The sequence below is a fragment of the Cricetulus griseus genome (genome assembly GCF_003668045.3).
Source record: "Cricetulus griseus strain 17A/GY chromosome 1 unlocalized genomic scaffold, alternate assembly CriGri-PICRH-1.0 chr1_1, whole genome shotgun sequence".
Lineage (NCBI taxonomy): Eukaryota > Metazoa > Chordata > Mammalia > Rodentia > Cricetidae > Cricetulus > Cricetulus griseus.
Window position 1 is genome coordinate 14,390,600 of NW_023276807.1, and position 27,553 is coordinate 14,418,152.

Sequence of the window (27,553 nt, forward strand, 5' to 3'; positions counted from 1 at the left end):
AAACACTGAAGCAGACACATGTGATTTCAATTCTTGACTCTAGGTTTTTAATGCATCTCTTTGACTATGTGTAGTGTTCATTGAGAAGGAATGACACACTTGGCATTGCTAACATGGCTTTGAAGGATATGACTGTACTTAATACTGTCTCGTAGAACCCAAGTGCTATACAGGTAGATGAAAATCAGTGGGAGGGCAAAGGTCTTGGCTGTAAGTGTGCTGATGAGAGTCCTGCAGAGGATGTGATTAGAGTCTGGAAGGATTTGGAAAAGTGAATGATGGTCTCCAGGTTGTGAGTGACTCTTCCTGGAGATCTGCGGTGGCAAGGATGGGGGTGTACCTGGGCTTCAGCTCAGGGAAGGAATATTATCAGAGGAGAGATTTCATATCTGCAAAGGATGATCACAGACAGCACAAATTTGAAGGTGAGTGTGCCTAGTATGGATGAGAACATAGATACAAAGGGATACATTGTTCCTTTTCCAACTTGGTGTTCCTAGTGTTTACTGCACAGCATTGTATATTATAAAGGTTCAGTAGTGCCTATTCATTGAGGATCTAAAATAAGAAATTGAGGAAGAAGTATTTTGTATTAATTTGTAGAATAAAACATGAGAATTTTTTAAAAAGAAAATTCTGGATGGTGAGAGCTATTTACTTTTCTAATAGAGATCTGATGACTACTTGTCAATATTGGTTTCCTTAGAATCTAGGTTATCTCCAGTGTTTAACTGAGATAATAGTAATTTATAGGAGGTATATGTTTCTGTAGAATGCTACCATGTATTGATACGTTGGTTACCAACTTCATAAAGAAAGTACAGGCAACTGGGTGGTGGTGTCGCATGCCTTTAATCCCAACAGTTGGTGGTGGGGTCAGAGCCAGGCGGATATCTGTGAGTTCAAGGCCAGCCTGGTCTACAGAGCCAGCTCCAGGACAGCCAGGGCTTCACAGAGAAAGCCTGTCTGGAAAAATGAAACAACAACAACAACAACAACAAAAAGGAAACTACAGACTCAGAACAGCTGGATGCTAGTGGCTGTTGAAGCCCTTGCTACTTGCCTGTAAAGGTCTGTGACTCTTATTAATTTCCACTCAGCCTGCTGGGGCTGTTGTATGGTTGATATTCCTAGTATTTGTGTGAACAAATGTGTTTTAAGTGTCTGCACTATGTGAGGTGTAGAAGAGAGGCAGTTTATGTCAGGATTCTTGCATTGAGTACTAATATTCTTTTCTGGTCAACAGGAACAGATGCTACTGTAGTGATGAAAATCACCATTCTGTAGTTAGGAGCTATGCATGCCAGTCCAGAGAAGGGAGAGCACTCCGTGAAAGCAACAGTTTTATTCTTGAAAACAACGAGAGGTTTATTAATATACTCAGTCAGTTTTCACTGGTTAAATAAAAGAACCCATGCATTTGCCGTTGGGAGTATAGCTGTCCTGCTGCTTCTAATCAGTAAGTAGACCACAAGATACATGTGAATCAGTGTTTTAGCAGGAATTTGTGCTCAGTAGAGATATGCAAATGTGTAGACACAGAAGGCAGCTCTGAGGAAAGTGTAGTATAGAATGAAGACTTCATAGTGAGAACTCCAGACAAAGGAGGAGAGGAGGTGAGGAGGAGTTGCAATTATTTATAACATAGCTTCAACGTGAGTGGATACCAGTGCCATGACAGTAAGACTCAGTGAGAAACAGTTAGCTTGGGGACCATAAAAAGGAGAAGAAATTTTAAGGAGGTACCCAAGAAGACAAAGTTTGTGTTAGTCAGAAGTGTTATTTTTTTTTTTTAATTTAATGAAGCCCAAGTCTGAATTTAAAAGATAAAAGATTATTAAAGATTAAATTTAGTGGTTCTATCTCCTGTGATTTTATATTGTTATTAATTTCATTAATTATTTCATAATTGTCTCCTTGGCCCATGCTCTATAAAGAAGGACTTAGGTTTGAAACCCTTTCCATAATTTGGTTTTGCCATGTCTGTGAGAGAGAGGTTCATCCCTTCCTTGCCAGACATGGTCATCTTTAGTATCTCTGCTCAGACTCATTCTGTAGAGGTGAGGCCCCATAGACTTTAGGCCATGGGCACTCAGTACTGGATTGTACTTTGAAGTGAACCGGGAGAGAAGTTTTGGTGATAACAGATCTGTTTGCGTATTGGAAGTCAAGGTGCAACAACTTCAGTTTTGGGCATGTTTGGCTTACAGTGATGGCATCTGAATATTAGGAAATCAGTCCTAATATTCAGAGAAGAAGCTGTGAGTAGAAGAGAGCGTTGTCCTACAATGTGATGGCAATGGTTTGGACTTAAAATGGGATGAAAGGAGTTAAAGAGATACACCTCGGGGACATTCATAAGTATGGGGTAGATGGAGGAAGTGCAGCCTGGAAACGGACTGTGCTGGAAGGATGAAGTGAAGTTGGGGTACAGTCTTTGAGAAAATTAAAACAGTAGGAATTCAATGAGCCACAGGTAGCACAGGTTTACCAAATGCTGCAGAGGAGATGGAAAAGTTGGAGCAGAGGCCATTGTGTTGTTGTGATTTGGGGGGAAGCAATGGAGAAGAAACAAGCCTTCTGTCAGTAGGTAAAGGACCGCAGTGACGCCTGGAGCAGAAGAGATGAACTGCACGGCTGTTCAGATTTCACTGTGTGCGTTTGGAATGTGAGTCAAGAAGTCTGGAACCAGGGGCACAGCCCTGACTTGCTCTTGAGATTTTTGTCAGCTTGTTTTGTTTGTCTGTGTTACTTCACTGATGTTTTGGATTCTTTTGTTTTAATGAACCGACAGCTCTCTAGTGTGGAAAACTTGGGTGAATGTTTTGCTTTACAATTGTAGTGTTCATTAAGCATTATTATGTAAGCAGTGAGCAAAAGCTAGTGAGTCTGATGGTTTGTGGCATCTGTTTTTGTTGTTGATGTGACTGTTCTTAGCGAGAGTGGTTATTGTTCATAGTTTGTTAATAGTTGTTGATGTGACTGTTCTTAGCGAGAGTGGTTATTGTTCATAGTTTGTTAATAGTTGTTGATGTGACTGTTCTTAGTGAGAATGGTTATTGTTCATAGTTTGACTGTCACATCTCAGCCAGACTGTTGAAGAATTGATATTTCCAGTCTGTCTTTCCTCCCTGCTATCCTAGCCTTTCTGATATACTCTGACTTCATCATTGCCAGAGGAGAAGCTTGAGTACTGATGGGTAGAGCCCCTGCCACTCAAGATTTCATTTTACTGTACTTTTGAAGTGCTCTCTTTTACATTTCCATTTTCTCTATTTAGGGAGCCGTCTCTTTGCAGGTGAGATGCTGATAGAATTTATCTGCTGAAAATGAAAGTCTGTGCTCTTGGATCTCTGGCTTCAAAATAATCATCTAGAGTACATACAAGATGTAAGAGCAGGATGAAAGATGCAGAGATGCCAGTCTTAATTTACAAGAGGGTCTTATCAGCAAGAATGGATCAGGACTCATACCAGTCTTCAAAATCTATCTGGCATTGTAATCTGAGCTATGAATTTCATCAAACATACAGCTTGAACTTACAGAACTCTGGTTTTCTTGTTGAATTTATATAGTCAATAGAAGATACTAAATTCAAAAAGTATTTCTTATAAAGCTTTACATTTGGGCTGGGGAGAAGGCTCTGCTGGTAAAATGCTTGCTGCGTTCAGATCCTCGGGACTGTTATCACAGTGCTGTTGTTGTGGGGACTGGCATAGCTCTAGGTTCAGTGAGAAACCTTGTTACAGAAATAAGTAGGCAAACCATTGAGAAAGACATGTGACATTGACCTGTGGATCCATGTGCATGCACACACATGTTGACCTGTGGATCCACGTGCATGCACACCCACATGTCAAACTGGATCCATGTGTGCCCACACACATGTTGCCCTGTGGATCCATGTACATGCATGCTCACATGTCAAACTGGATCCATGTGCATGCACACAAATGCACTCACATCTGCATCACAGGCACACAGATGCTTTATATTTCCTGAAGTCATTTTTGGGTAATGTTTACAAATTCTGTTTACCTTCAGTTTGTGAAAGATCTGAATATTATTACATTTCATGGGGAGTTTTAGTTAACACACCAGTGGTGGTCTCATTTAGAATTTACTTCCTTATAAATTATTCTTTTACATCACTGTTCCATCTTTTGGCTAAGATCAAATGTAGTTACTCTTTTATGTAAATAGATGTTACTTTCTTTTAGGTAGTTTTTATTGTGATTGAGTCACTTTCCCTTGCTGTGATGAAATAAGTTGATAAATGAAACTTAAGGGAGAAGACAGTCTTTTGTGCCCACAGAGGGCTTCGGTCTGTCATAATGGGCAATACATGGTAGCATGCAGGAAGGCCTGGTGTCAGGAGCAGGGGGCTGGCTGGGCACAGGACATCTGTGCTCAAGAAGAGAGAGAATGGGGCCATCTAGCCCCAAGGTCTGCTCCTGGAGAGCCACTTCCCCCAACCAGGCTCCACTCCCTAAAGGTTCTACAGTTTCCCCAAGCAGCAGCACCAGCTGGGAACCCACTGTGCAAATGTATGAGCTGCAGGGTCATGTCACCGTCAAAGGACAGCGGTGACACAGTCCCAGGCAGCATACACAGTAAAGATGAGAACCGAAGCTCAGCCAGGTCAGCTTGTGTCTCATCAGATGCCCAGGGAAAAATGGATGTTGTCAAGGGTTTGGAATACCTAGCCTGATCTCCATCTTATTTTAATATTTTAATAGAGGTGTTTATAAAGTAAAAAAATTTAATATTCATTTTTTCTCTTTAGGTGGCTATGTTGACTACTGAAATTTAGAGTTTAGAGATCAAATTACTATTAAAAAAGGCTTTGTTAAATCTGTCAACATTTCAATGGTGATAGTAATGCTTACATTTTTCTTGAAAAATTATTTTTTTTCATGTTGTGTGGCTAGTGTACAAATGGTAGTGTTTTATGCTAAATATCTTTTCCCTAGATGCAGCAGAACTCTGTTTAGACTGTGACCTTTTAGAATAAATTGGCAAGTATGTCAGGTTTGCTAAGAGGTGGGATGGAAAATGCATTTTGCAGGGAGATCTTTGGGATGCCCCATTTACTTGAAGTTTTAAACAATGAGATAGAAGACTTTATGTTGAAACATGAATGTTTCAAAATGATGATTAATGAGGAGTTTGTCACTTAGAATTCACTTCAGGTACTGTTTCCAGTGTCGGCTCAGAGTTCCTCCTTATAACACAATGGATGATTTTATAATAGTCACACGCAAGGTTAGTATGCTATGGTAATAGTGTAGCAAAGCGGTAAAAGCTCAGTGTCCTTTTTCACTTTGAAATTGACTTGTTAACCTGCCCAAACCTGTTTTTATATCTTCATTAATATTTTACTTTTGTATTTTTCTGATAACCTATAGCACTTTAAAAAAAAAAAAGAAGAAAAACTTGGCAGCTTGTGGCTTAGGAGCATCTTTTAACAAACTTCTCTGTGCTTTTCTGTTGTTTTCTGTTACTTTTCAAGTAACTCTACATATAAACTTCCTATTCAGCATTGACCTTGATAGTTGAAGTAACTGTAGGAGATAAGGATGTTGAAATTGGGAAGTTTGTGAGAAGCCCGTTTAGTATTCAGGGCGTAAGATGAAGCCACGATCAGTCTCTTGATGTACTTTGTGTGAAGTGGCAAACTGACCTGCAATGTAAAAAAGCAAGGGAAGCTTCATATTGTCTCAGTACACATTTCTCACTAATTTAACGTCGAGGGACCAAGGGCTGCCTGGTAGTTTCAGCCCTGAGAATAGTAAGCACTGTCATTGGCTGTGATCAAGGATAACTAACTGACTGACCATCACGAGGTAGCAAATCATCTAGTCAGTTCAGGAGCCTTACAGGTTCCTCTGGTGAGCTGAGTAAGAGTGCCCCCGTAGGCTTATATATTTGAATGCTCAATCACCAGGGAGTAGAACTGTTTGAGAGGATTAGGAGGCATGGCCTTGTTGGAGAAAGTGTGACTTGATTAGTGGAAGTGTGTCACTGTGGGTAGAGTGGGCTTCGAGTTTTGAAAAGCCACACCAGCTCCAGTGTATCTCTCTCTGCTTGCTGCTGCTGCCTATGGATTGCTATGTCACTCTCTGCTACTGCTCTGGCACCATGTATGCTGCCATGCTCCCACCCTGCTCCCCACCATGATGATAATGGGCTCCTTTGAAATGTAAGCAAGCCTCAGATTGAATGTTTTCTTTTATAAGAGTTGCCTTGGCCATGGTGTACAGTAGAAACCCTAAGAGAGTTCTTGTCTGAAGGTGAAGGCATACCTTTTGATTCTACATAAAGTACTTTGTATGTGCCTTCATGTGATGGTGGTGAGTGCATGCCTACAGGTGGGTGTAGGGGTGTGTGTGTGTGCACGTGAGCACGTGTTATAACACACATGTGGAGGTCAGAGGACAACTGGGAGTTGGTTCTCTTTTTTTCATTATAGGCCCTGGGAATTGAAGCTCAGGTCACCAGATTGTATGGAAAATGCTTATATCCTCTGAATGATCTCATCGAGCCCATTCCAGTTTCTATGGTGAATTTAAACTATGTTTTTCTGAGATAGGAGTCTGTGTAATATGTATCAGAGGATGATGTTGAATTTCTGATCTTCTCCTTCCTCCTCCTCAGGACTGGGATTGCAGGAATGCATCCAGAAGATTTGGCTATTTGGTTTGGATTATAAGCGCTTTATTTATTTATTGGTTGATTTTACCACATAATTATTTCTTATAGTGTGGTTGAATGCATAACAACATTAGATATTTGAAATATTAGCCAAAGATCAGAAATCTTCAAGCAAGTTTAGTGGTCTCTTTGAAGAGTAGATAGCAAAGCAAACAACTGTTAATAGTCTGAGAAACAAGGAGGACTATTTAGGATGCAGTGTGCCCAGAGAACTGAGGGACAGAGTGGCAGAGGTGTAAGAGTTGTCCTGTCTGTGAGAAATCAGAATGGCTTGCTTATGCCTGGGCCCTGGACAGATTTAGGCCACATGTTAGTTTGTAATTACGAAGGTGTTTTAAATCGTATGTAGACAGCTAATAGCTCAGTCTTCACTTTCACACAAGAAAGGTAATGCAACTATATTGTATAAATGATATGTAAAGTAACTCATGTATAAATATTTACACAGATATATACTTTACATATACCAAACTCCACAAAATTTAAATGTACAAGTGTCTAATTTATGAAAAAGAATACACCTGTGTAACTGCTATCTAAATAAAATGCAAGCATTCCATCTTCTATAAGCAACTTGTGTTCTCTGCCTGAGGGAACCAGTGAGTGATATTTGGTATTATAGATTAGTTTTGCTTTTTTTGTTTTAGGGTTTTGTAAACAGAATTTTGCTTAGCCAGCTGCCTGTATATATATCTCATTATTTTGTGGGTCTGATTCATTTCTATATCTGAATAGTATGCCATTGATTATCCCAAAATGAGGAAAGGATTTAAGCAGATACTTTGAAGGAGGATATAGTGATGTTCTTAAAACTGTAGAGAAGATTCTCAGCATGATTGGTCTTCAAGGAAATGCAAATCATATAGCTGTGTACCGGAATGGCTGAAGTTAGCAATACTAGCAATACTAAGGGTTGACAATCATGTTGTATTCTCTTACCATTGGGGGCATAGGATGATGCCCTGTGATTGTCAATGATTTCAAGCTTCCCAATGTAACCATGCTTCTTCATCACTGGTAGGAACTCAACTGGGACTTGGGATATGGCCTTATAAGGATCTGGTGTTTGTCTCTCTTCAGCATTGATTGCTCTTGAGAGCGTCAGCTATAATGTACACCATTGTGAGGCCATGGAAAGGTGGCGGATCATTTTGTGTATTAAACACACCTTTAAATGATGGAACATCCTTAGTCCTAGATATTTACTCAGAAGAAATGAAAGTGTGTGTTCTAGCAGCTTTATTCTTAATAGCTCCAAACTGGAAGCAATGTAGTATTCACCATCAGGGAGTAGATAAAAACATTCTGATAGGTTTTAGAGGTTAATTAATTTTTTATATTACTGTTATTTGTGTATGTATGTATGTACATGTGTCAGTGTGCATGTGTGCCATGTTTTGTATGTGGAGGGTAGATGACAGGCTTCTGGTGGTAGTCCGTGCTTGGGAGAGGATTTCTGCCATTGTGTCAGCCAGGCGAGGCTTCAGGGGTGTCTCTGTCTGCCTAGTTCCTGGAGGACTCTGGGATTACAGGAGCTGGGCTACTGTGTTTGGCTTTTACACAGGTTTGGGGTTCTAAACTCAGGTCATCAGGATTGCCCAGCAAGTGCTAAACCCATTTCCTTACCCCATTCTTTCTTTCTTTTTTTTTTTTTTAACTTTTATGTTTCTTGTACTTGAGGTTTTTCATGGCTAATATAGAAATGTCTAAAATTTTCAGAAATGTATAATGTGGAAGGATTAGTAAATCAATACCCAGGTCTGTGTTATGATGAAAACTATGCTACAATCCTACTCATTTTATTCAGTAGCCAAAACAAAACAAAACAAAACAAAAAACCCAACTGCCCCTCAACAATCAAACAAACAAAAATCAAACCCAGCAAGTTTCCATGTGGTGTCTGTGATGCAGAACAAGTTAGGGGAGGAGGCCAGTTGAAATATGCTGTGCTCCTGCCTTGGCTTTTGAAGATGTCCACCTTCTAAAGGTGGATTCGAACCAACCCTCCTAGGAAACAGGCCTTTGGTGCAGCCTGGCATAATTTAACATAAAACATAAAGCTGCTTGCTTTAGCTCTTCCTGGAGTCTTTTGCTCTTAGTTTTGTGTGCTAAGTTTTCTTTTAAAAATTGTGTGTGTGTACCTGTGTGCATGTCTGTGTGAGTGTGTAGGTCAGAGAACAGCTCATGTGGGTAGGTCTTTCCCTTCTGTCATGTGGGTGTGTGGGCTCAGGCAAATGTCATCTTCCCAGCCCTGTGCTATGCTCTGAGATTTTTTTTTTCTCCCAATGTTACACATTTCATAAATATTTGAGGAGATTTTTTGAGAATGGATATGTCAAGATTGCATTTTAAAGAAAAAAACTTTCCTGGAATTGTATTTTAATTATTCTTCTTAATTCTTACCCTCATCGAACAGTGAGAATTTATATCAATATTGTTTATGTTAGTTTTTTGGGGGGTGTTGTAGTTTATCTATAGAGGACATAATGCTGTTTTGGATGAACATACTAAGGGGGATGAATTCTGTTCCGGCATGAGCCCTCTCCTGCAGTTGTAGGGTGGAAGTGAGAGCCCTTTCCTCACTTGTGAGTGCTGTAATGCTGCTTTGCCTTGAATTAAGAATATTTTAATTTGAATTCACAAATGTAATTTGGGAGATTAACAGCAAGTTTCAAGCTGTTTCAAGTTAATTTGAATTTTGATGGGAAGCTCAGATAGTGATAATTTCCTAAGGGTATGCTAGGATCCTGTGGCTGTTTCAGACTGGAGAGAGCCTGGATTAAAACTAACTCATGGGGCTGCTAGTTATAGTGGGCATGCGGCTTAATTTCAGGCATTTATAACTGACCTTTTCTTTAATAAGTCAAAAAACTACCCTGAAAGTAGTTAAAGTTTCTTTACTGGACAAAAAGTGTTTTTTCCTTTCGTAATCTTATTGAGGAAATATGATTTCTGAGGCAAGTTTATAAGAAATTGAATATGAATCAACACCAAGATGAAAGTTGTTGCTGTCCCTCCTTCCTCCCCTATCTTATTTCTGAAATGGAATCTAGGAAGAGTGACATTAACAAGAAGCAATGTAGTGTGGTATTGCTCTTGATGTCCCACTCTGTGTCATTCCTGTCTCCAGGCAGTAAGGCTGTTGCTTTGCCCAAAGCATTGATTCTCAACTATTTTCTTTGTATTTATTCAGATTTCCTCTCTCTGGGAAAGCATACTTATAAGTATTGTGGTGAGGGGAGAGTGTCTGGTGGGGGGCAACCTAATGTTGTAATTTTTACTTTGGGTTTGGAGGGAGTGAACTGTACTTAGCAATGCAGTCTCTTAATCGGTTATTCATACTACTCTACAGCGTCTGTGACTTTTCCCTAAAAGTCTCTGTCAAGACTTTTCCCTAAGTTTTTCTTTTGAAATGATTTTAGACTACTACAGATGGTGGAAAACAGTACAGATTTCTACAGTACACTTGGCCTTCCTCAGTTCTGTCTTACATAATTTTGGTGCTGTTATTGGTAAGCTTTGTTCAGATCTCACCAGGTTCCAGGTTTTACATGTCTTTTGCGTGTGCTCATGTGACCAGTCAGCATGTAGAATTTTCATCTACCCCCAAAGAAGCTTCCTACTTCATGATAACAGCCTCTCTCACCCTTGGGAAGCAGGGCTTGTTCTTTAGCCTCATCATTGGTTTACAGCTAGAATGCTGTATCCATGGAACTGTGCTGCTGTTAGAGAAGGAAAGATATTCAGAGGACAGTCTTCAAAGGACTACTGCATTTGAGACTCAACTCTGGTTCTAATTAGGACAAGTAGAGATTTATAACCAAAAAGCATGGTGAAACTCAGTGGATAGGTTATTATTGAAACTATCAAGGTTAGCAGGGGCTCTTCCTAGACCAGCTTCACGGGAATCTTGCTCAAGACAGATATGGTTTTGGGAGCAGAAGATTTTCAGTAAACAGACTCAGCAGGATTCTTGAGACTGCACAAATTGTGTCAAAGACAGAGTCAAAGGGCGGGGACCTAGTCAGAAAGAGCATCTAGAAGAGCCCTGCTCAGGCTGTGTCAAGGAGAGAACTTTGTTACTGTTGTGGACTGAACTGTGACATGGCCCTTTCCCAACAACCTTATATTGAAGATATAATGTTTTAGATCTCAGAATGTGACAACAGTTAAAACAGGTCCTAAAGGGGGCTGATTAAGTTATAATGAGACTCTATGAGGGGAGTTCGGTTCTAATCTGATTGATATTTTCTTAGGAAGAAGAAATAGGGAGACACTTGCAAGTGTAGAGGAAAGATAGGCCATGTGAGGTCACCGTGAGAAGGTGGCTATATTAGTCTATGTGCACTCTTACGAAAAGAAATCCTGGGTCTGGAGCCTGGGGCATATAAGGTCAAGTGCTGGCAGATTCTGTGTCTGCTGTTAGTGCCCTTTGCTATGCATTGTGTGGGTCTCTAGGGATCCTACATGAAGGGTACTATTGCCATTTATGAGGGCTCCATCCTCTGAACTAATGACTTCCTAATATAGTCACCTTGGGGACAAGGGTTAGGATTTCAACAAATGAGATTTGTGGAGAAATAGCCACCTGCATGGTAATAAAGAGAATTTTCAGAAGATATCAAGTCAGCAGACACAGAACTTTGGCCTGTATATTTAGAACTCTTTTTTTACCTGTGTTTAAATTTGTTTAGATTAGTTTATTTTATGCACATGAGTGACCTGCCTGCTTGAATGTCTGCACCATGTACATGCCTGGTGTCATTGGAGGTCAGCGGAGAACGGGAGGTCCCCTAGAACTGTGGGAAGTAACAGATGGTTGTGAGCCACCATGTGGGTTCTGAGAGCCAAACATGGGTTCTCTGGAAGAGCAGCTGGGGTTCTTAACCACCAAACGATCCCTCTAGCCCTGAGAACTGTATTGTTTTATTGACGTGGTCTGTATCTTCTAGGCATCATTAGCAAACTAATAAAATATAATATATAACCTTTCAAGTCTTAAAACAGCCTAATGCTCCATCTGATAGTGCATTCTAGTTCATTTCTTATCATTGCTGAATAGCATTAAAAATATGGATGTGTCTACAGTTTTGTCTGTGTGGGGATTGTGTTGGCAGTGCAGTTGTTTGCAGAAGCCAGAGAAGGTTTCAGGTCCCCTGGAACTGGAGTCACAAGCCACCACATTTGGATGCTGGGAACAGAACTTCAGTCCTCTCTAAGAGCAGTCCACACTCTTTTACCTTAGAGTCATCTCTCCAGCCCTGATAAGCATTTTTTTTTTTTCCGTGTGAATGTACTGTGTGGTTGTGATGTGTGCATTCATGTGTATGTAATTTACTTACTTGTCAAAGGACATAGCTACTTCTTAGTTTTTGTTCATGAAATTGCCGTGCCATGAACATTCTTTTCTGTTTTCTTTTCCTTTTTTTTTTTTTTTTTTTTTTTTTTTTGTAGGAATGTGTTTATTTGTCTAGGGCAATATCTGAAATAAGATTGTTGAGTTATATGGTGCCTGGAATGGTGAATTGTTTGCATGGCTACTGGCCATGTGTGTGAATTTCAGTTGCTCTGGATTCCCTTAAAATTATTTATATATACTTAAAATAACTTTTATCATAGAAACTTTTATAGGCTTATTGGATTGTGCTGGTGTCTTGTCATGGTGTCTAAGCTGTTTTCCATGGCTTTAGTTTTTATTTCCTCAGTGGTCAGCTCTTTGAGCAGCTTTATTTGCTTGTTGTCCATCTCTGTCTCCTTACTGGTGAAGGCATTGTTTCTTACTGTGGTTCAGATTTAGAGTTTTGCAAGCCTGGATTCCAGCCAGGGCATCGAGATTGGGGATGGGAATAAAAGTCATCTGTTCCTGGGAGAATGGGAACATTTAGGGCTTGAAAGATTATTAGTTCAGTCAGAAATAGCTCTTTGAATTGAGCTCTGTAATTGGGGTCTCTCTTCAATGTTGTGTTTTTTAGTAAGAAAATCTGGTGCTTGAGTGAGATATTTGTTTTTGCCAGACTGTTAAAATGCTTGAGTATTTCTCAAGGTGAGTGATATGAGAACCAATTTCTACCCTTTTACATATTTGTTCACAGTAGACTATGGTTTGAAAATCAAAATCTGGAACATACTGGATTAAAGCCTGACCATAAATAGGTAATGGAAAATAGAAAGTGGTCCCGTGTCGCCCACCCCCACCTGTGTGTGTGTGTGTGTGTGTGTGTGTGTGTTATGGGTAGGGGTTGGGGGAAGGCTTTTATGTGTTGGAGGCTGCTCTTGGGAATTCCTTATGTAGCTGTGGTGACTAGTTTTTTGTCAACTTGACAGAAGCTAGGGAAGAGAACCTCAATTGAGAAAATGTTTCTACAAGATTGGCCTGTGGTGTATTTACTTGATTGATGTGGGCAGGTCCAGCTCACTGTGAGCAGTGCCAGCCTCAGGCTGGTGGTGCTGGGTGCTATAAGAAGGCAGGCTGAGCAAGCCATGAGGAGCCGCAAGCCTGTAAGCTAAGCAGCACTCCTCCATGCCTTCTGCTTCAGTTCCTGCTTCCAGGCGTCCATGCTGACTTCCTTGGATGATGAACTGCAAATTGTCAGGTGAAAAAAATCCTTTCCTCCCCAGGTTGCTTACACTCATGGTGTTTAATCATAGCAATAGAGACCCATATAGCATAGAAATTCGTACTAGGCAGTGGGGTATTGCTGTATTTGGTGTGTGTGTGTGTGTGTGTGTGTGTGTGTGTGTGTGTGTGTGTGTGTGTAAGGACTTTGGGCTGGAAAAGCCATTGAGTTTTTAGAGTATAATTGGTTGTTCTGTGGGATTTTGGAAGATAAGAATGTTGAGAGAAATGTGGATGATGGAGACCTGGCTTGTGAAGCTTCAGAGGGAAGCAAAGGGCCTACTGGGGCTGTTTGTGTGCTGTTTTGTGCTAACCATTTGTGGTGTCTGGTCAGCTGGAGCTGAAGAATCAGCTGTGATTAACAAGAGACCAGCACCTTTACCTTGCTGAGAGAATCAATACTGGTCAGTTGTGCTGAGAAATTAGCAGTGATTAAGAAGAGACAGACATCTTCTGGCTAAAAAAAAATCTTCTGAGAGTATTTCTGGGCTGTACCTTGTGTAGGCGGCCAGACTTGGTAATGTATAGTAAGAGTTTTCCTGGTGGTGCTAGTTTTGAAGCCATAAAGGGGTCATGGAGACCAGCTGAGGCTTAGCAAGGCTGGCATCTCTGAAGAGAGCTAGGAGAGGTTACTGGTAAGTCTCAGTTGCAGTCAACATTTTAGAGATGTGAATACCATGGGGCAGCCACCAAGACCAGGTATGGAGTGAGCTGGTCTGACCTGTGAAATGCTCTGTGTGTGCTGTGGTAAGCCCGCCCTTTGGAGCCCAGAAGATCTGAATCTCAGAAGTCTGACATTGAGCTTTACACTATTAGACGTTGCCTTTGCTTTGATCTGATTGTGGCTGTGCCCTGGTTCTTTACTCTTGGAATACTAAAGTATTTCACTTATTTTTGATTTTGCAGGAGCCCATAGTCAGGAGACTTTGAAAGTTTAGAGACACTTTGGATGCTTTAAAGATACTTTAGAGTATTAGAGAGACTTTGGATATCTTAAGACTGAACTTCTAAAGTGTTTGAATTTTTAAAGACTGGGGGACTTGTTAAAGTTTGGAGTATAAGTTTTATATTGTGATATTAAGATTAACAGACCATCTTGAGGTCAAACAAGAATGGAAAGGGTCTACTTGAATAGTTATGTGTTTGTGTACCAAAAACTGACAAGGAATAAACTGTGCAGGCTAGTTTTATGTCAATTTGGCACAAGCAAGTTATTTTAGAAAAGGAACTTCAGTTAAGAAAAAGTTCCCACCAGATTGGACTGAGGTACCTTTTCTTGATTGATGTGGGAGTGCCTAGCTCACTGTGGGTGGTACCAACCATGGGCTTATGGGCTTGGGTGTTACAAGAAGGCAGGCTGAGCAAGCCCTGAGGAGCGTATTTTATTCCCTTTACTTCAGTCTATGCAGGTTACTTTATTTTTGTTCTATAACGCAAAAATCAGTTAAAATTTTACTCAATGTTTGGCTGAGTCCACTATATGTTATCCCTAAAGAGGTTTGGGTTTGAATCTGCCTTCTCTGCTCAATAGTTGTGTGCATGTCAGCCACAGTCTTCCGAACTGGAAGACATAGAGCCTGATTCATAGGGTTGTGTGTTTGATACATGCCCAAAGTACTTAGTGAAGTATACCATGGCATATGTTGTTATCAGTGTAGCTTCTTTTATAATGACGTTATTGAAACTACTCAAACCACAGGACAACATCTTCTATTAGTTGAAAGCTGTGTATTTGGATGAAGTCTCAAGAAAAGGCACAGGACGTTATCCCCAAACCTCGTTCTTTCTGTCACAGTAACCGACAAACAATGCAGCTCGTGAGCTGTGTATCAAGGAGGCTGCATCCAGTCAGTTTTAATTATGGAGTAAAAGTAATCAAAACAAGTATTTCCTTGACGTCTGTCCTTCCTCTGTACCTGTGTAACTGTCTCCTTGAACAGCCTCACTTCCTGAGATCATGATGTCGTTCTTATTACAACAGATTCTGGGGTCTCTGTTCTGCATAGGAAGTCACCGATGGGCCTAGGAGAGGGTTAGCACACTACCAGAATGGTGCTTTCCGTATTTTACTAAGTGGCCAGGTAGTGGAGGGGACATCAACTCCTGATAGCAAATAGATTTCTGTCAGTACTGCAGACTTCCTGAGGTTTCCCGGTGACAGCAAAGGAAGACCGGCAGGGGGAGCTGTTGTGCATATAGTCTCCTACTTTGCTGTTCTAGCCCAGGGACACTCATCTTTTACCTGGGCTGCCCGATTCCTTGTAACCAATCCCCTTCTTAAACCTTATTAGCATGGACTAACCTTGTTGGAAACAGCGTGATGGGTACTGTAAAAGCATCCTTCCTTCAGCAGTACGGTATCTGTTCCTGAGAATCAGGCTGCAGGCCTGAGGTGCTTTGTGAGCTGCAGGCAGATCGTTCTAGCAGCAGAGGAGTGGGTGTGACTGACATGGCTGAACTTTGCCTCCAACCTTCACTTCAAAGACTCTTTCTTCTTTATTGCGGAATGAAAGCCTCCTTCTGCCAGGGCTGAACACAGTCAGATATTAGCGAAAATGGTGGAAACATCATATTTAGTAACTAGTGACAGCAGGGCAGAGCCAAGCTCCATTTTGACATGTGTCAAGGTGGTTCTGGCGTTTTGAAGATATACTCTTTTAGTATGTCAATAAGCTATATAACTTTTTTTTTTTTGAGTATGCTTACTCATCATTTTTTTTTTTTTTTGACTTTCTCAGTTCTCAAGTTTATTATGAAAACACTGCGGTGACTTGTGCAGTAACATCATCTTACAGGAGGGAAACAGTTCTGTTCAAAACAACTCACCAGGTTTTCTGACAATAACAAAGAACAACGTGGGGCTGAGATTTGAGAAGGGATAAACTGAGTGCAGACAAATCATACAATTAAATTAAATGGTATCCCTGAAAAGAAACAAAACAAGAGGGGCGGCCTTGGTACTTATTTAAAAATGTTCATTAAGCTCCAATGATTGTTTGCTATCCTCATCTACAGTCATGCTGAGTAAGCTACAGCTAAGTGGAAGTCAACTGGACTCACAGGTGTTAATGTTTACATCCTATTTCTGCAGTCTCTCAAGAAAGCAAAAGTAACTACAAATAGCGCTATGCCAGAAACTGGATTCTTGACCAACAATGTCGCGTCAGCATGCAATGAACTGGTTCATTCTAAAGTGGTCACGGCTGTTGATGACAAGAGGCTTTGTATTTTTATATGGCACATCTTTTGGTCCGTGTGAAAACAAGTTTTTTGAATGTTAACTATGTTCTGACACTTTGGAGTTACTGTTGCTCTTCCCATTTCCATTAGGTCAATATACGGTTCATGGCAATACTGTACAAGTTTAAATTTTCATTACAGGAAGTAGTCTGGGGTACAACGAGTGACATGTGGCTCGCCTCTACGGGGTGCTGGATCAAACTGCAAGAAAGAATACTTAAGAGTATCATCAAGTTCCATGATTGCAGCTTGGTTACCACAACGATAGCAATAGTTTGGAGCACTGAAAATTGTTACTACATTCCGGTCATGGCACCAGTTATATCCCTCCATCACCAGCTGGTGAGCTCTGGACACCAACATGAGACCATTGGCATGATTAAATGTCTCAGAAATATCTTGGCCAAAGGTATAACCAGCTCCTCGAGGAGATATCCCCCATCCACCACGGTCATCTGGATCTGACCACAGCAAGTCACACATTGGACCCTCATGAGGAACTTCTTGTAGGCGATCAAGCGCTCGGATGTGATCCAGTGTGTCTATGGATGGCGACAGACCACCATGTAGACAGAAGATCTGCCCATCCACCAAGGCAGTGAGAGGAAGATAGTCAAAAAGGTCTGTGAAGTATTTCCAAACGTTTGCATTTCCGTATTTTCTTAAACACTCATCGTAGAAACCATAAACTTGTGTGATCTGTCTGCTCTCATGGTTCCCTCGGAGTATGGTGATACATTCACGGTAACGAACCTTAAGAGCTACAAGCAGTGTAACTGTTTCAACTGAGTAATATCCTCTGTCCACATAGTCTCCCATAAACAAGTAATTTGTATCTGGTGATTTACCACCAATTCTAAAGAGTTCCATGAGGTCATGAAATTGTCCATGCACATCTCCACACACAGTGACTGGACATCGAACCTCTTGCACGTTGGATTCTTTTGTCAGGATTTCTTTAGCCTTCTCGCAGAGGCTCTTGACCTGGGACTCGGAGAGCTGCTTGCACTCGTTCAGCTGCTCGATCCACTGGTCCAGCTCCTTGGTGAATAACTTCTCGTCCATGATGACGCCCGCCCGAACCGGCTGCCGCTCCGCGCTGCTCCCGCGCCGCCGCCCGCACCCGGGCCACACGCACACGCCGCCACCGCTCCCCGGGGTGCTTCCTGCGGCCCCTGGCGGCTGCTAGGCGCTGGCGCCGGCCCGCTGGCTCGCTCCGCAGTGCTGGGCCTCCGGCCGCTGTGCCTCCTCCTCCGCTCGCCCTAGCTCGGGACTCGGCTTTCTCCTTACTCATCATTTTAAACTAAGGATTTTTTCAAATATCTGATAGATTCTTCTACTGAGCATTTAGAAAATCAGATTTTGGAAAAATTCAACCATATAAGGGCAGTTACCCCTGCCTCTTTTGTCCGACCCCCTCTTTTCTTCTTGCTGTCTCCTTTATGGGTTTTGCTCTTTTCCTCTCATGCTTTAAATCCCAGAGCTTGCCGAGTTTGCCAGCAACTATATTGACTCGGTTGTAATTTTTAAAACCATTGAAGCAGCATTTTTTTTTTGGTTGAAGGGCATTTAAATGAGTGAAGGGGTGAGCAAGCCACATATTATAAAGCCTTATAGGGACCCTAAGTTTCTTCTAGAACATCATGTGATCTGTCAGTTGTCATCCTGTGTGAATTACAGTTATCATCAATCATGGGAGAGAAAAAAGTCCTGTTAAGTGTTTGATCATTTGTCTAAAGAAAATGTGATTTTCCATTTTTGTAGAGTCAGAATCTCATAAGCAATAATGAGTTGGATTCCCATCGGCAGTACTGACCACTGGGGAATGTTCATGAGTGAGAAGTACAGGTTGACTTGTCTTGGTTGTTAGATACTGCTTGCATAGCCCTCAGGGCCCCTGATCTCTGCATCAGGCTTCAGGGTTGATGAACAGAGGACTTGTAATGAAACACATTCCAGTTTGCTGCATTTCAGGTAAAGCTTTCACCGATTTTGTCTTGATAAATAGAACTTTTCTTTTTCTGATGAGAACTTAGTGAAAAAGTCAAGTGGGGCTTTCTTCCATGGGTTCTTTAATTGAACTGGATTGCATACCCTGTGAGATCTGTCCATATATGTATCCTTGAGAAAAAATAATATTTTGTGAATTGCCTTTTAATCACCTTAAGATTGTTTCTTGTCATTGTAGTAGCTATAGAAAATAGACACCTTATAATGAATAGCTTTTATAAATTTACCCACCTAGAGTTAAAGGCTATCTTGTGATGTCATTATTTCTTATGTGTTCTTTGACTTCTTTGATTACTCTGTTTTTACTTGGCTGACTGTTTTTGTTCAATTTTTCTTCCTAGAACCCATTTGAAGAGCATAGATATGGGATGAAAGCTATTCAATGGTTGGTTCATACAGGTGCAAAACTTTTTTTTTTTTTTTTTTTTTTGTAAGACCCAAACTTATTTTCAGGGTAGAATTTTATGAGGTTAAAGTGATTGAAGGATGATTTATTTACTAGCAGCTACAAACATCCAGCTTTTCTTACTGATTTTCATTTAGATAGTTCTTTTTTCATATTTTTCCCCTCCAGTGTTGGGATTGAATATTAGGAGGAATTTTTAAGTCAATTCTTCCCCTGGTTCCACTCCATATTTCAGTGATATCTTTGGCTACTAAAAGAGGGATTAGATTTTTTCCCAACAGCGTTATTAGTTGAAAGAAGATTGGTTTTCAGCTTTGTAGCATCTTTTGTGCAATGTTTTAGAATATGTTGATGGCAAAAGAAACATTTAAGGAGAGGAATCGAGTCAGTTTAGGATCACGTTCCCTTTTCCTTCAAGTGTGGTTGTTGATTTCCTGTGAAGCCTGTGTATATGTTTATTTGCCCGTGCTTTTGAGTTCAATTTTCTCTGGGTTTCAGGTTCTCCCATGCTCTCACTAACCTAGTCTTCATGACATCGATTGACATTGAGGGGATACTGATGAAGTCTGAATCACTGCCAGATACTAAGATTTTGCCACAACTAAATTTGTTTACCAAATTAATTTGCATCCCAGCAGCTTTGTTTGTTCTTTGTGAAGTTCACTTTATGTTTAATCTTTCCCTTATCAAAATTCCTGGGGGAAAAATCTTGAAGTAAGGCTTTTCTATTTTCTTTTAAAGCAAAATCCCAACAATACTTCTATGGTGGTTTGAGTAAGAGTGACCATTGTAGACTCATATATTTGAATACTTGATCCCCTTTGGGAAGGGCTAGGAGGTGTGGCCTTGTTAGAGGAGGTGTATCACTGGGAGTGGGCTTTGAGGTTTCAAAAGCCCACCTCATTCCCAGTTAGGACTGCCCTCCGGTGTCTCCCTGACTCTCTCTTTCTGCCTTGTGCTTGTGGATGAGATGTAAGCTCTCAGGTACAGTGCCATGTCTGCTGTTTACCTGCCTCCTTGCTTCTCACTGTGATGGCCATGCACTCTAACCCCCTGGAATTGGAACTCCAAATCAAATGCTTCCTTTTATAAGTTGCCTTGATCCTGGTGTTTTTTTTTTTTTTTTAATTTTCAGACAGACACACAGATGGGTTTGGGGGCAGAAGGAAAGAAAAGGGAGACAGAAATGACAGAAATACCTTTGGGTGTGTGTGTGTGTAAGAGAGAGAGAGAGAGAGAGAGAGAGAGAGAGAGAGAGAGAGAGAGAGAGAGAGAGAGAGAGAGAGAGAGAGAACAAGAACTCATATGCAGGCTAAACCTCTGTCCTGTTCCAGCAACTTAAGAGTTGTTTGCAATGCCTTCTCACATATTCTCCGTGTGAGAAAAAGATCACACATTATCATCAATATATTTTCCCATTTGCTTAATGAAAGGGAATTTGCTGTGAAAGACCTCCCAGTCATGTTGCTTCCCCATGCTTGCCGGCCCTGAAGCGGCCCCACTCCCCCTGTTGCTATGGCTCAGCATAGATACCTGACTTTTAGCCAGCCATGATGTTTCAATTGAATCATGATGAGGACAAAAGGAAGATGGAGTGAGAAGGGGGATGGATTATAATTATTTGATGATCCACCAGGATTCCTCTCAGCCTCATTATGTTTTCTTGAAAAATGATTATGTTTAGTGACAGGGTCTCTCTTGTAGGCCAGGCTATCCTTGATTTTGCTGTGTAGCTGAGGGTGGTCATAAACTCTGATCCTCCAGCTTCTCCCTCCCACATGCTAGGATTGCAGGCGTGTGTCAGTTTATCTCATTTATTTTTATTCATATTGTCCCCCGACCCCCAAACCCCTAAAGGTAGGCCTTGCTCTGGTGTCCAGGTTGCTTTGACCTTATGATTTTCCTGCTGGAATTACACACATGTACTGTCACCTGCACATGTATGTTAGTATGGAGGAGCTTGAAACTCCTGAGGAGCTCACTCATCCTGGAGTTGGTCCTGGTTATTATTGTCATAGAAGAGAAACATAGAGGTCAGATTCCTTTCCCAAAGAGGCCATTTTCCCGTATCCTACTGTAGTCCTTGCTTTCTAGAGAGCAGAATGTGGTTCTTCAGCAGAGTAAGGCATGGATATTGTTTGGCTCCTTTATCTCAGCTTCTTCAGCATGCTCAGGCACACACAATTTTTTTCTTGATATTTGATATCTTAGCATTAGTGTCTTGGGCTAGAAAAATTTACATCCTTAAATGCCTTGTAAACCTGAAGCATCCTGACCCTTGATAGAATCTGTTTCCTTTCAAGGACAGTCTCACTGTGTTGCCCAGGCTGACGTCAAATTCAGCAGCAGTCTTATGGCCCTGTCTCCTGAGTAGCTAGGAGTTCAGGTATGCACTAGTATGCTTAGCTTGAGTCCCATGTGGTCTCAAATGTCTGGTCTTATGGTTTTCCTGCCTCAGATTGGTAAATAACCTTTTATTTTTGTTCCAAGTAATAGAAAACTTGCCTTAGAACAGTTTGAAGAACAGTTTTGAGCCAGGCAGAGTGAGTTCTAGGTTATCCTAAGCTATAGTGTGATTCTCTTAGAAACAAACAGGCTTAAAAACAGAGAAGATTTTTGAGGGTGGCAGTGTGATTGGCAGGGGGAAGTAGTTTAAAGTAACATACTTGAGTCTAATAACACTTTGGAAGATATGTTATTTAAATTGGAATTTTGTGAGGAGTTGTTATAAACTATCCTAAAATCAAATTGAATTTTATGATTTCATTTTGACAAACAGGGATTAATTTGGAAAGCAAACAATAATGGACTGATACATATGTAAATTTTTATCCTAGAACTAATTATTTAGCTCAAGTTGCTGCTGAATTTATGTGAAAGACTTATGATCAAATAATTTCTCATTAAATTGGGAAACATTTGCTAGGAAATGTCTTTAAACAGTTCTCTTGAACAATTAAAATAACTTTTTTTAATGTCTGACACTAAACTTGAGAAACTAAATCTTAACTGCAAGGAGAAAGATGACAAAATGTCAGGTCGGACTATACAATTATGTAAATGCAAGCCTATTTCCTCATACCTTTTAAATGAGACCAGTCAACACCTATCTCACAATTGCTTTCATCAAGCTAATGAATAGATACTTTTACTTTTGAAATACTGCATTTTTATTGACCTCTCCATGTGAGTAAATAAATCACCGGGCTGCTGCTAATTCTAAGTGCTTGTAATCACCAAACAAAGGATACTATAGACTCCACATGCTGTAAACTACACATGGAAGTAATGCCTTTTTTATAATCTGTAACTATAATGGAAAGAAAATGTTAATTTAGGGCAATGAAATAGACCTTTAAGTATGATTGGTGAATAGTCCATTAGGTTAATTAAAATGAGGATATGTATCAGTGCTCTGGTGGAACTACCAGTGTGCTGGAGACAGATTCATTTAGTGCTTGAATAGTAAAATTCAGAGCTAGTCTCTCTGAACCTAGATTTACTACAGACAGAGTGAGATCAGTGACAGGGCTTTTCATTTTTGTTTCATTTACCGTTACCTGTCACATACTTGTCATTACAGAGAGCCTGCCGCATAAAGGTGAAAATCTGTAGTCTTTGAAAAAGTCAATTGAATTTAGATTCCTTCTGTGCATCATACCAGATGAATTAACTACAAAACAACTACAAAACATTAAAAAAAAAAACAGATTTTTTAAATGTAGCACTAAAAGGTCATCGTCTTAAAAATGTATTAGTTTGATAGATTAATGTGTGTCTCAGTCCCCATCAGAGATGTTTTGTTGTGCAGTGGCCAAAATGCAGAGAATAAATGTCTATAGAGTGCTTAGCCACAAATTAAGCAGTAGTGTCCCATGTCCTGTGTCACTGCATGACCTCCACCCCCCAAGCCTGAGGGATTATCATGGAAGAGGGTTTGGAAAGATTGTGAGAACCAGATGTCAGGGAAGACTGGAGCAAAACAGTGTCTTCTGGATATGATGGAACCACCACATTCATGAACTCATAGCAGCTGTGGTTGTCTATACAAGACCCGCAGAAAATCAAGCCAGCATAGAGGATGGAGGCTCCCATCCTAGTTGAGATTCTGTTGACAGTTGATGGCTTCTTGGGGAGGAAGAATCAGTTTTCTTTAAGGGTATAGTCTACTCTCTGAAGTATACGAGTAGTCCAAATTATACTTGGTGGGTTTAAAATAAAGGAGGACACAAAATTGGGAGGGAGTAAAGGGGTAGGTGATAGATCTGAGGAGAGGGAAGTAAATATGATCAGAATTCATTGTATGAATGTATGAACTTCTCAAAGAATTAGTGCAAAGTATTATATTAAAATATTTATTAATTTGTTAAAAATGAAATTGAGATGGCCTGCTGTTTCTTAGTTATTAGTTCCTTTCTGTGTCTAATATTCATAAATTAGTTTGAGACTAATTTGGTAGCTTGTTGTCTAGGTGACCAATTTGTTAGTTGCATTTACTAAGGAGTTCAGTGCTTCACTATAGTATATATTTTGTGAAATAGCTCTTGAGTGCTTTTTGGTTTTATTTACTTAGTTTTAATTTTTTGGTTTTCAGTCATTGATTCTCTATTCTCAGCATCTTAGTGCAGTGCTGGCTGGAAGCAGCTTTTCAGTGAGTACTTCTGCTTTGGTCGAGAAGGCTTGGCATGCGTTTAAACAGGTTCTGAGCTCAGTATGATCTTGTTATCATCTATTCTGCAGCATGTGCCTAACTTAATGTATTAATTCTTACTTAGGTCTTTTATGCCGAGTGAGATCATGTTACTTAATAGTCATTCAGCCTTCCCCATTAGCTTTTTGCCTGTCATCTGAGAATGAGTGAGTAAATGTTCTGTTAGGGGTGCCTGACCTGGGATTGCTGTCTGATGTTGTCTGAAAAACATGCTGGGCCACATTCATAGGTGTCCTGGGACATGTACAGCTTTCATGGACATATGTATGAGATATTGTAAAGCAAATGGTGATAAACTATGTGATTTGTATGGGCAGTTAAATAAGAACTCATTCTGAGCCCAACATCTCACTGGTACTATGTACTTGTTAGGCTTTCCTTGGAAGACTGTAAAGACTCATAATGCAATCAACTCCTCTGACTTTGTAAATCAAAATTTATGAAACCGAGATTCTCTTTTTCTTCTGTCAGGTACTTAGTTTTGAGAAAGTCTTTTTTCTTATTTTTGCTGTATTTGTCTGGCTATTTTTCTGAATTCCTAAATGATATAGAAAGCACTTAGTGACTTTATATATGGATATATATTTAATAGTTTTATGATATATAATATTAACTTAGGAGAGCTTGATCCACTAAAAATTTAATGCTTATATTAGGAAGTGAATGCTTACTCTGTATATGGATTCACCTTAGAATTTTTTATAAATCATTGACTTAGATATTTAGCAGGTCTCATTTCTCCTCATTTAAAAAAAAAAAAAACTTCATTAAGGCTCATTTAGTGTGTTTAACAAAAATGAAGGCACTGGAAAGATTCATTGAACCGACTGGGTTAGAACAGTTTGGCAGTGAAGGCAGGCCTTATAATCTCTCTTGTTTTCAGGATTATAATCTTTCTTGATATGTCTGTTTCTTTTTTTTTAATGTCTGGTCTTATTTCCTAAATATTAATCTTTCATTTTCTCAAGGCTTTTGTTTACCTAAGACTTAATTTTGGCATGTCAGAAAGTCTTAGGTTCAGTCTTGGTACTGCCATCTGAACTAGGTAACTAAGATTAACCTAGTTCTTTCTGTGTTTGCCAGTACCATTCAGCCTTTAACTTTAGTGTAATATGAACATTTGATGTTCTAGAGATGTTACTAATAGCAAGAGCTGACTCGATACAGTGGATTTTGGAGTAAGGCAGCCAGACTTGAGGGTTAGTTCTGCTAATTTTGTGATTTTGGGGTAAATTTATTTAAGTTTTCTGAGGCTGGGTTTCTTGTACAATGAAGATAATGCCTACTTGACAGTTCTGACATGAAGATTAAATTGGATGGCTTTAATAAAGTGCTGAGGATGGCACTCAGTGTACAGAAGAGTTCACAACAGGTCATTCCCTTTCCTGTTAATTTCCTCCTTACCGTCTCTGTTATTTAAACACATGGTTGTGAAAAATCCCATAGTAAGCATTTAGTTGTGAGATTAGGAGTTGGCTAAAATGGTCTTAATTGGTGAACCTTTTAGTTCAATTTTAAAAATGTCCTTTGTATGCAATTCAAGACATTCTAATAACAGTTCTTTTTCACAAATGATAGAATAGTGATAATTAGTTTTATAATTGGCAAGATTATGACATACCTCTGAACCTTTAACCATTTTAAGATGAACTCCTCTGCTTCTTGAATGTTAGGTTTTATGGTGAGGTTTACCATCGTCAACCTTCATATAGGTTAGCTTGCTGCTCTGGAATCAAGAAAACACACACATGCATGTGTACATGTATGCACCCTCATAAATGAAAAGGAGAGTGGTAGGAGGAGAGAGAAAGACACACAGAGAGGAGAGATAGACAGAGAGATGACTGAGAGATTGAGGACATGGAGATTTGCAAGACCTGTGTGATTTGGCATGTTGTCAACTGTGAAATCCATAGGCCTGTTGGAAATGAAGTTGAGTCTAGAATGTGTTGGGGAGGCTACCTTGCTAGAAACAGGATTCATGTTAGAATCCTGAGAAAGAATTGTTCCTTTTCTAAGACACTTGCTTTTGCTCTTAAGCCCTTCAGCTTATTGGATGGGTCGTCCACACATCAAGGGTACTCACCTTTACAGAATGCTTTCACAGTGGCACTTAGGTAAAAGCTTAGTCCGGCTGACATGTAGTCAGTCATCTAACAAGGGAAAGGAAACCTGCTGTTGCAGAAGAGAGTGAGTAAGGTTGAGACCCAGAGCCCCCTTCTTTCATCTGTCAAAGTGTTGGTGAATGTGATGTTTTATTCCCAAATGTGTCCTGACAGGCTCATGTGTTTGTTTTTTTTTCCCTTAAAGAATATTTACATTTTTGAGAATTTCATATACAACATATCTTGATCATATCTACCCTCAGTTCAACTCTTCTATTCCATCTGGGCACTTCAAAATTTCCCTTTCTCTTTATTCACCCCCTCCCTTTAAAATAGCCCACTGAATCCAATTAGAGCTCTCTCTGTATGCATGACAAACTAACATCAGCCACACTCCTGAAGAAAAATGATGTCTCTCCATCCAGCAGCTGTTAACTGCCAACCATCCCTCAGCTAGGGTGGGGCCTCAGGACCCTCCTTTCATCTGTTTTGGAGTGTTTACTGACCTTGCTTTTGTGCAGATTGATGACACCCTCTATCTCCTCCATTCTGGCTCCTCTTCCATGATGTTCCCTGGGCCTGAGGAGGCTGATCTAGATGTCCCACTTAAGGACTGAGCCCTCAGCGGTCACTTATTCTCAGTCATTTGACCAGCTATGAGCCTGAATGAATTGCAGTTTATTGCAAAAGGAAGCTTCTCAGACCAGGGTTGAGACCAGCACCAATCTGTCTGTGTCCTAAAGTATATTCTCTACTCTTTCCTCTAGCATTTTCCAGCATTTTAAGTCATATATCCAGATCTCACTCTGCTGGAGTTGTGTTTTGTATAGGGAGAGATAAGGAACTGGTTTTCAGGCTTCTATGTGATACACAGTTTCCTAGGACCATTTGTTAAAGATGCTGTGAGGGCTGTAGTTGTGTGGCCTTTACCATGCTGTTTTTATTACCATGGCTCTAGAGTATAACTTAAAATCAGGCATGGTGATATGTCTAGCAGAATTCTTTTTGCTCAGGATTGGTTCAACTAGCTAGACTCATTTGCACTTCCATATGAATTTTAAGATTGCTTTTCTTTTTCTGTGAAGAGTGTTGATTGGTATTGTATCAGATCTGTAGATTGCTTTTGGTATGATGGTCATGATGACAATATTCATTCTTCTAACTTCCTGGGCATGGGAAGTCTTCCCATATTCTAGTATTTTGCCCAAATTCTTTAGTGCTTTAAAATTTTCATTATGGAATTCTTTCATACCCTTACTTAGGTTTATTCCAAGATGGATTTATTTATTTGTTTATTTATTGATGCTTTTGAAAATGGGGTTGTTTCTCAGTCTGGTTATCATTGGTATATAGGGAGGTTACTGATTTTTGTATGTTAGTATTTTATCCTGCCACTTGGCTGAAAAGTGCTTATCAGTTCAAAGAATTTTCTGATGGAGTCTTGTGGTTCTCTTATATTGAATCATACCAGCAAATAGAGATAACTTGACATCCTACTTTCCTATTTGTATCCCTTTTATTTCCTTTTCCTATCTTGCTACTATAGCTAAGACTTCCAGTACTATATTGATCTAGTAGAAAAAGTGTCTTGTTCCTGATCTTAGGGAAAATGTTAGCTATATACTTGCCATATGTAATTTTTATTTATGTTGAGATATATTCCTTCTATTCCAAGTTTCTTCAGGACTTTTAATATGAAAGGATGTTGGGTTTTGTCAAAAGCTTTTCTGCATCTGTTGAGATGAGCATGT

The 27,553-nt window shown here is 40.1% G+C and overlaps 2 protein-coding genes across 2 annotated transcripts in view; one reads left to right on the plus strand and one right to left on the minus strand.

Moving 5' to 3' along the window:
• Prim2 (DNA primase subunit 2) overlaps positions 1–27,553 on the plus strand; it is a 193,002-nt gene that overhangs the window by 42,860 nt on the left and 122,589 nt on the right. The gene's annotated exons all lie outside the window — the stretch shown is intronic.
• On the minus strand, positions 16,061–17,848 carry LOC103164195 (serine/threonine-protein phosphatase 2A catalytic subunit alpha isoform). Its single transcript, XM_027392836.2, has one exon. The coding sequence runs from the start codon at positions 17,633–17,635 to the stop codon at positions 16,706–16,708; it is 930 nt and encodes a 309-aa protein (XP_027248637.1). The 5' UTR covers positions 17,636–17,848; the 3' UTR covers positions 16,061–16,705.

Excerpts from the sequence above, each read along its gene's own strand:
- LOC103164195 (XM_027392836.2), bottom strand. The coding sequence starts at position 17,635 with ATGGACGAGAAGTTATTCACCAAGGAGCTGGACCAGTGGATCGAGCAG.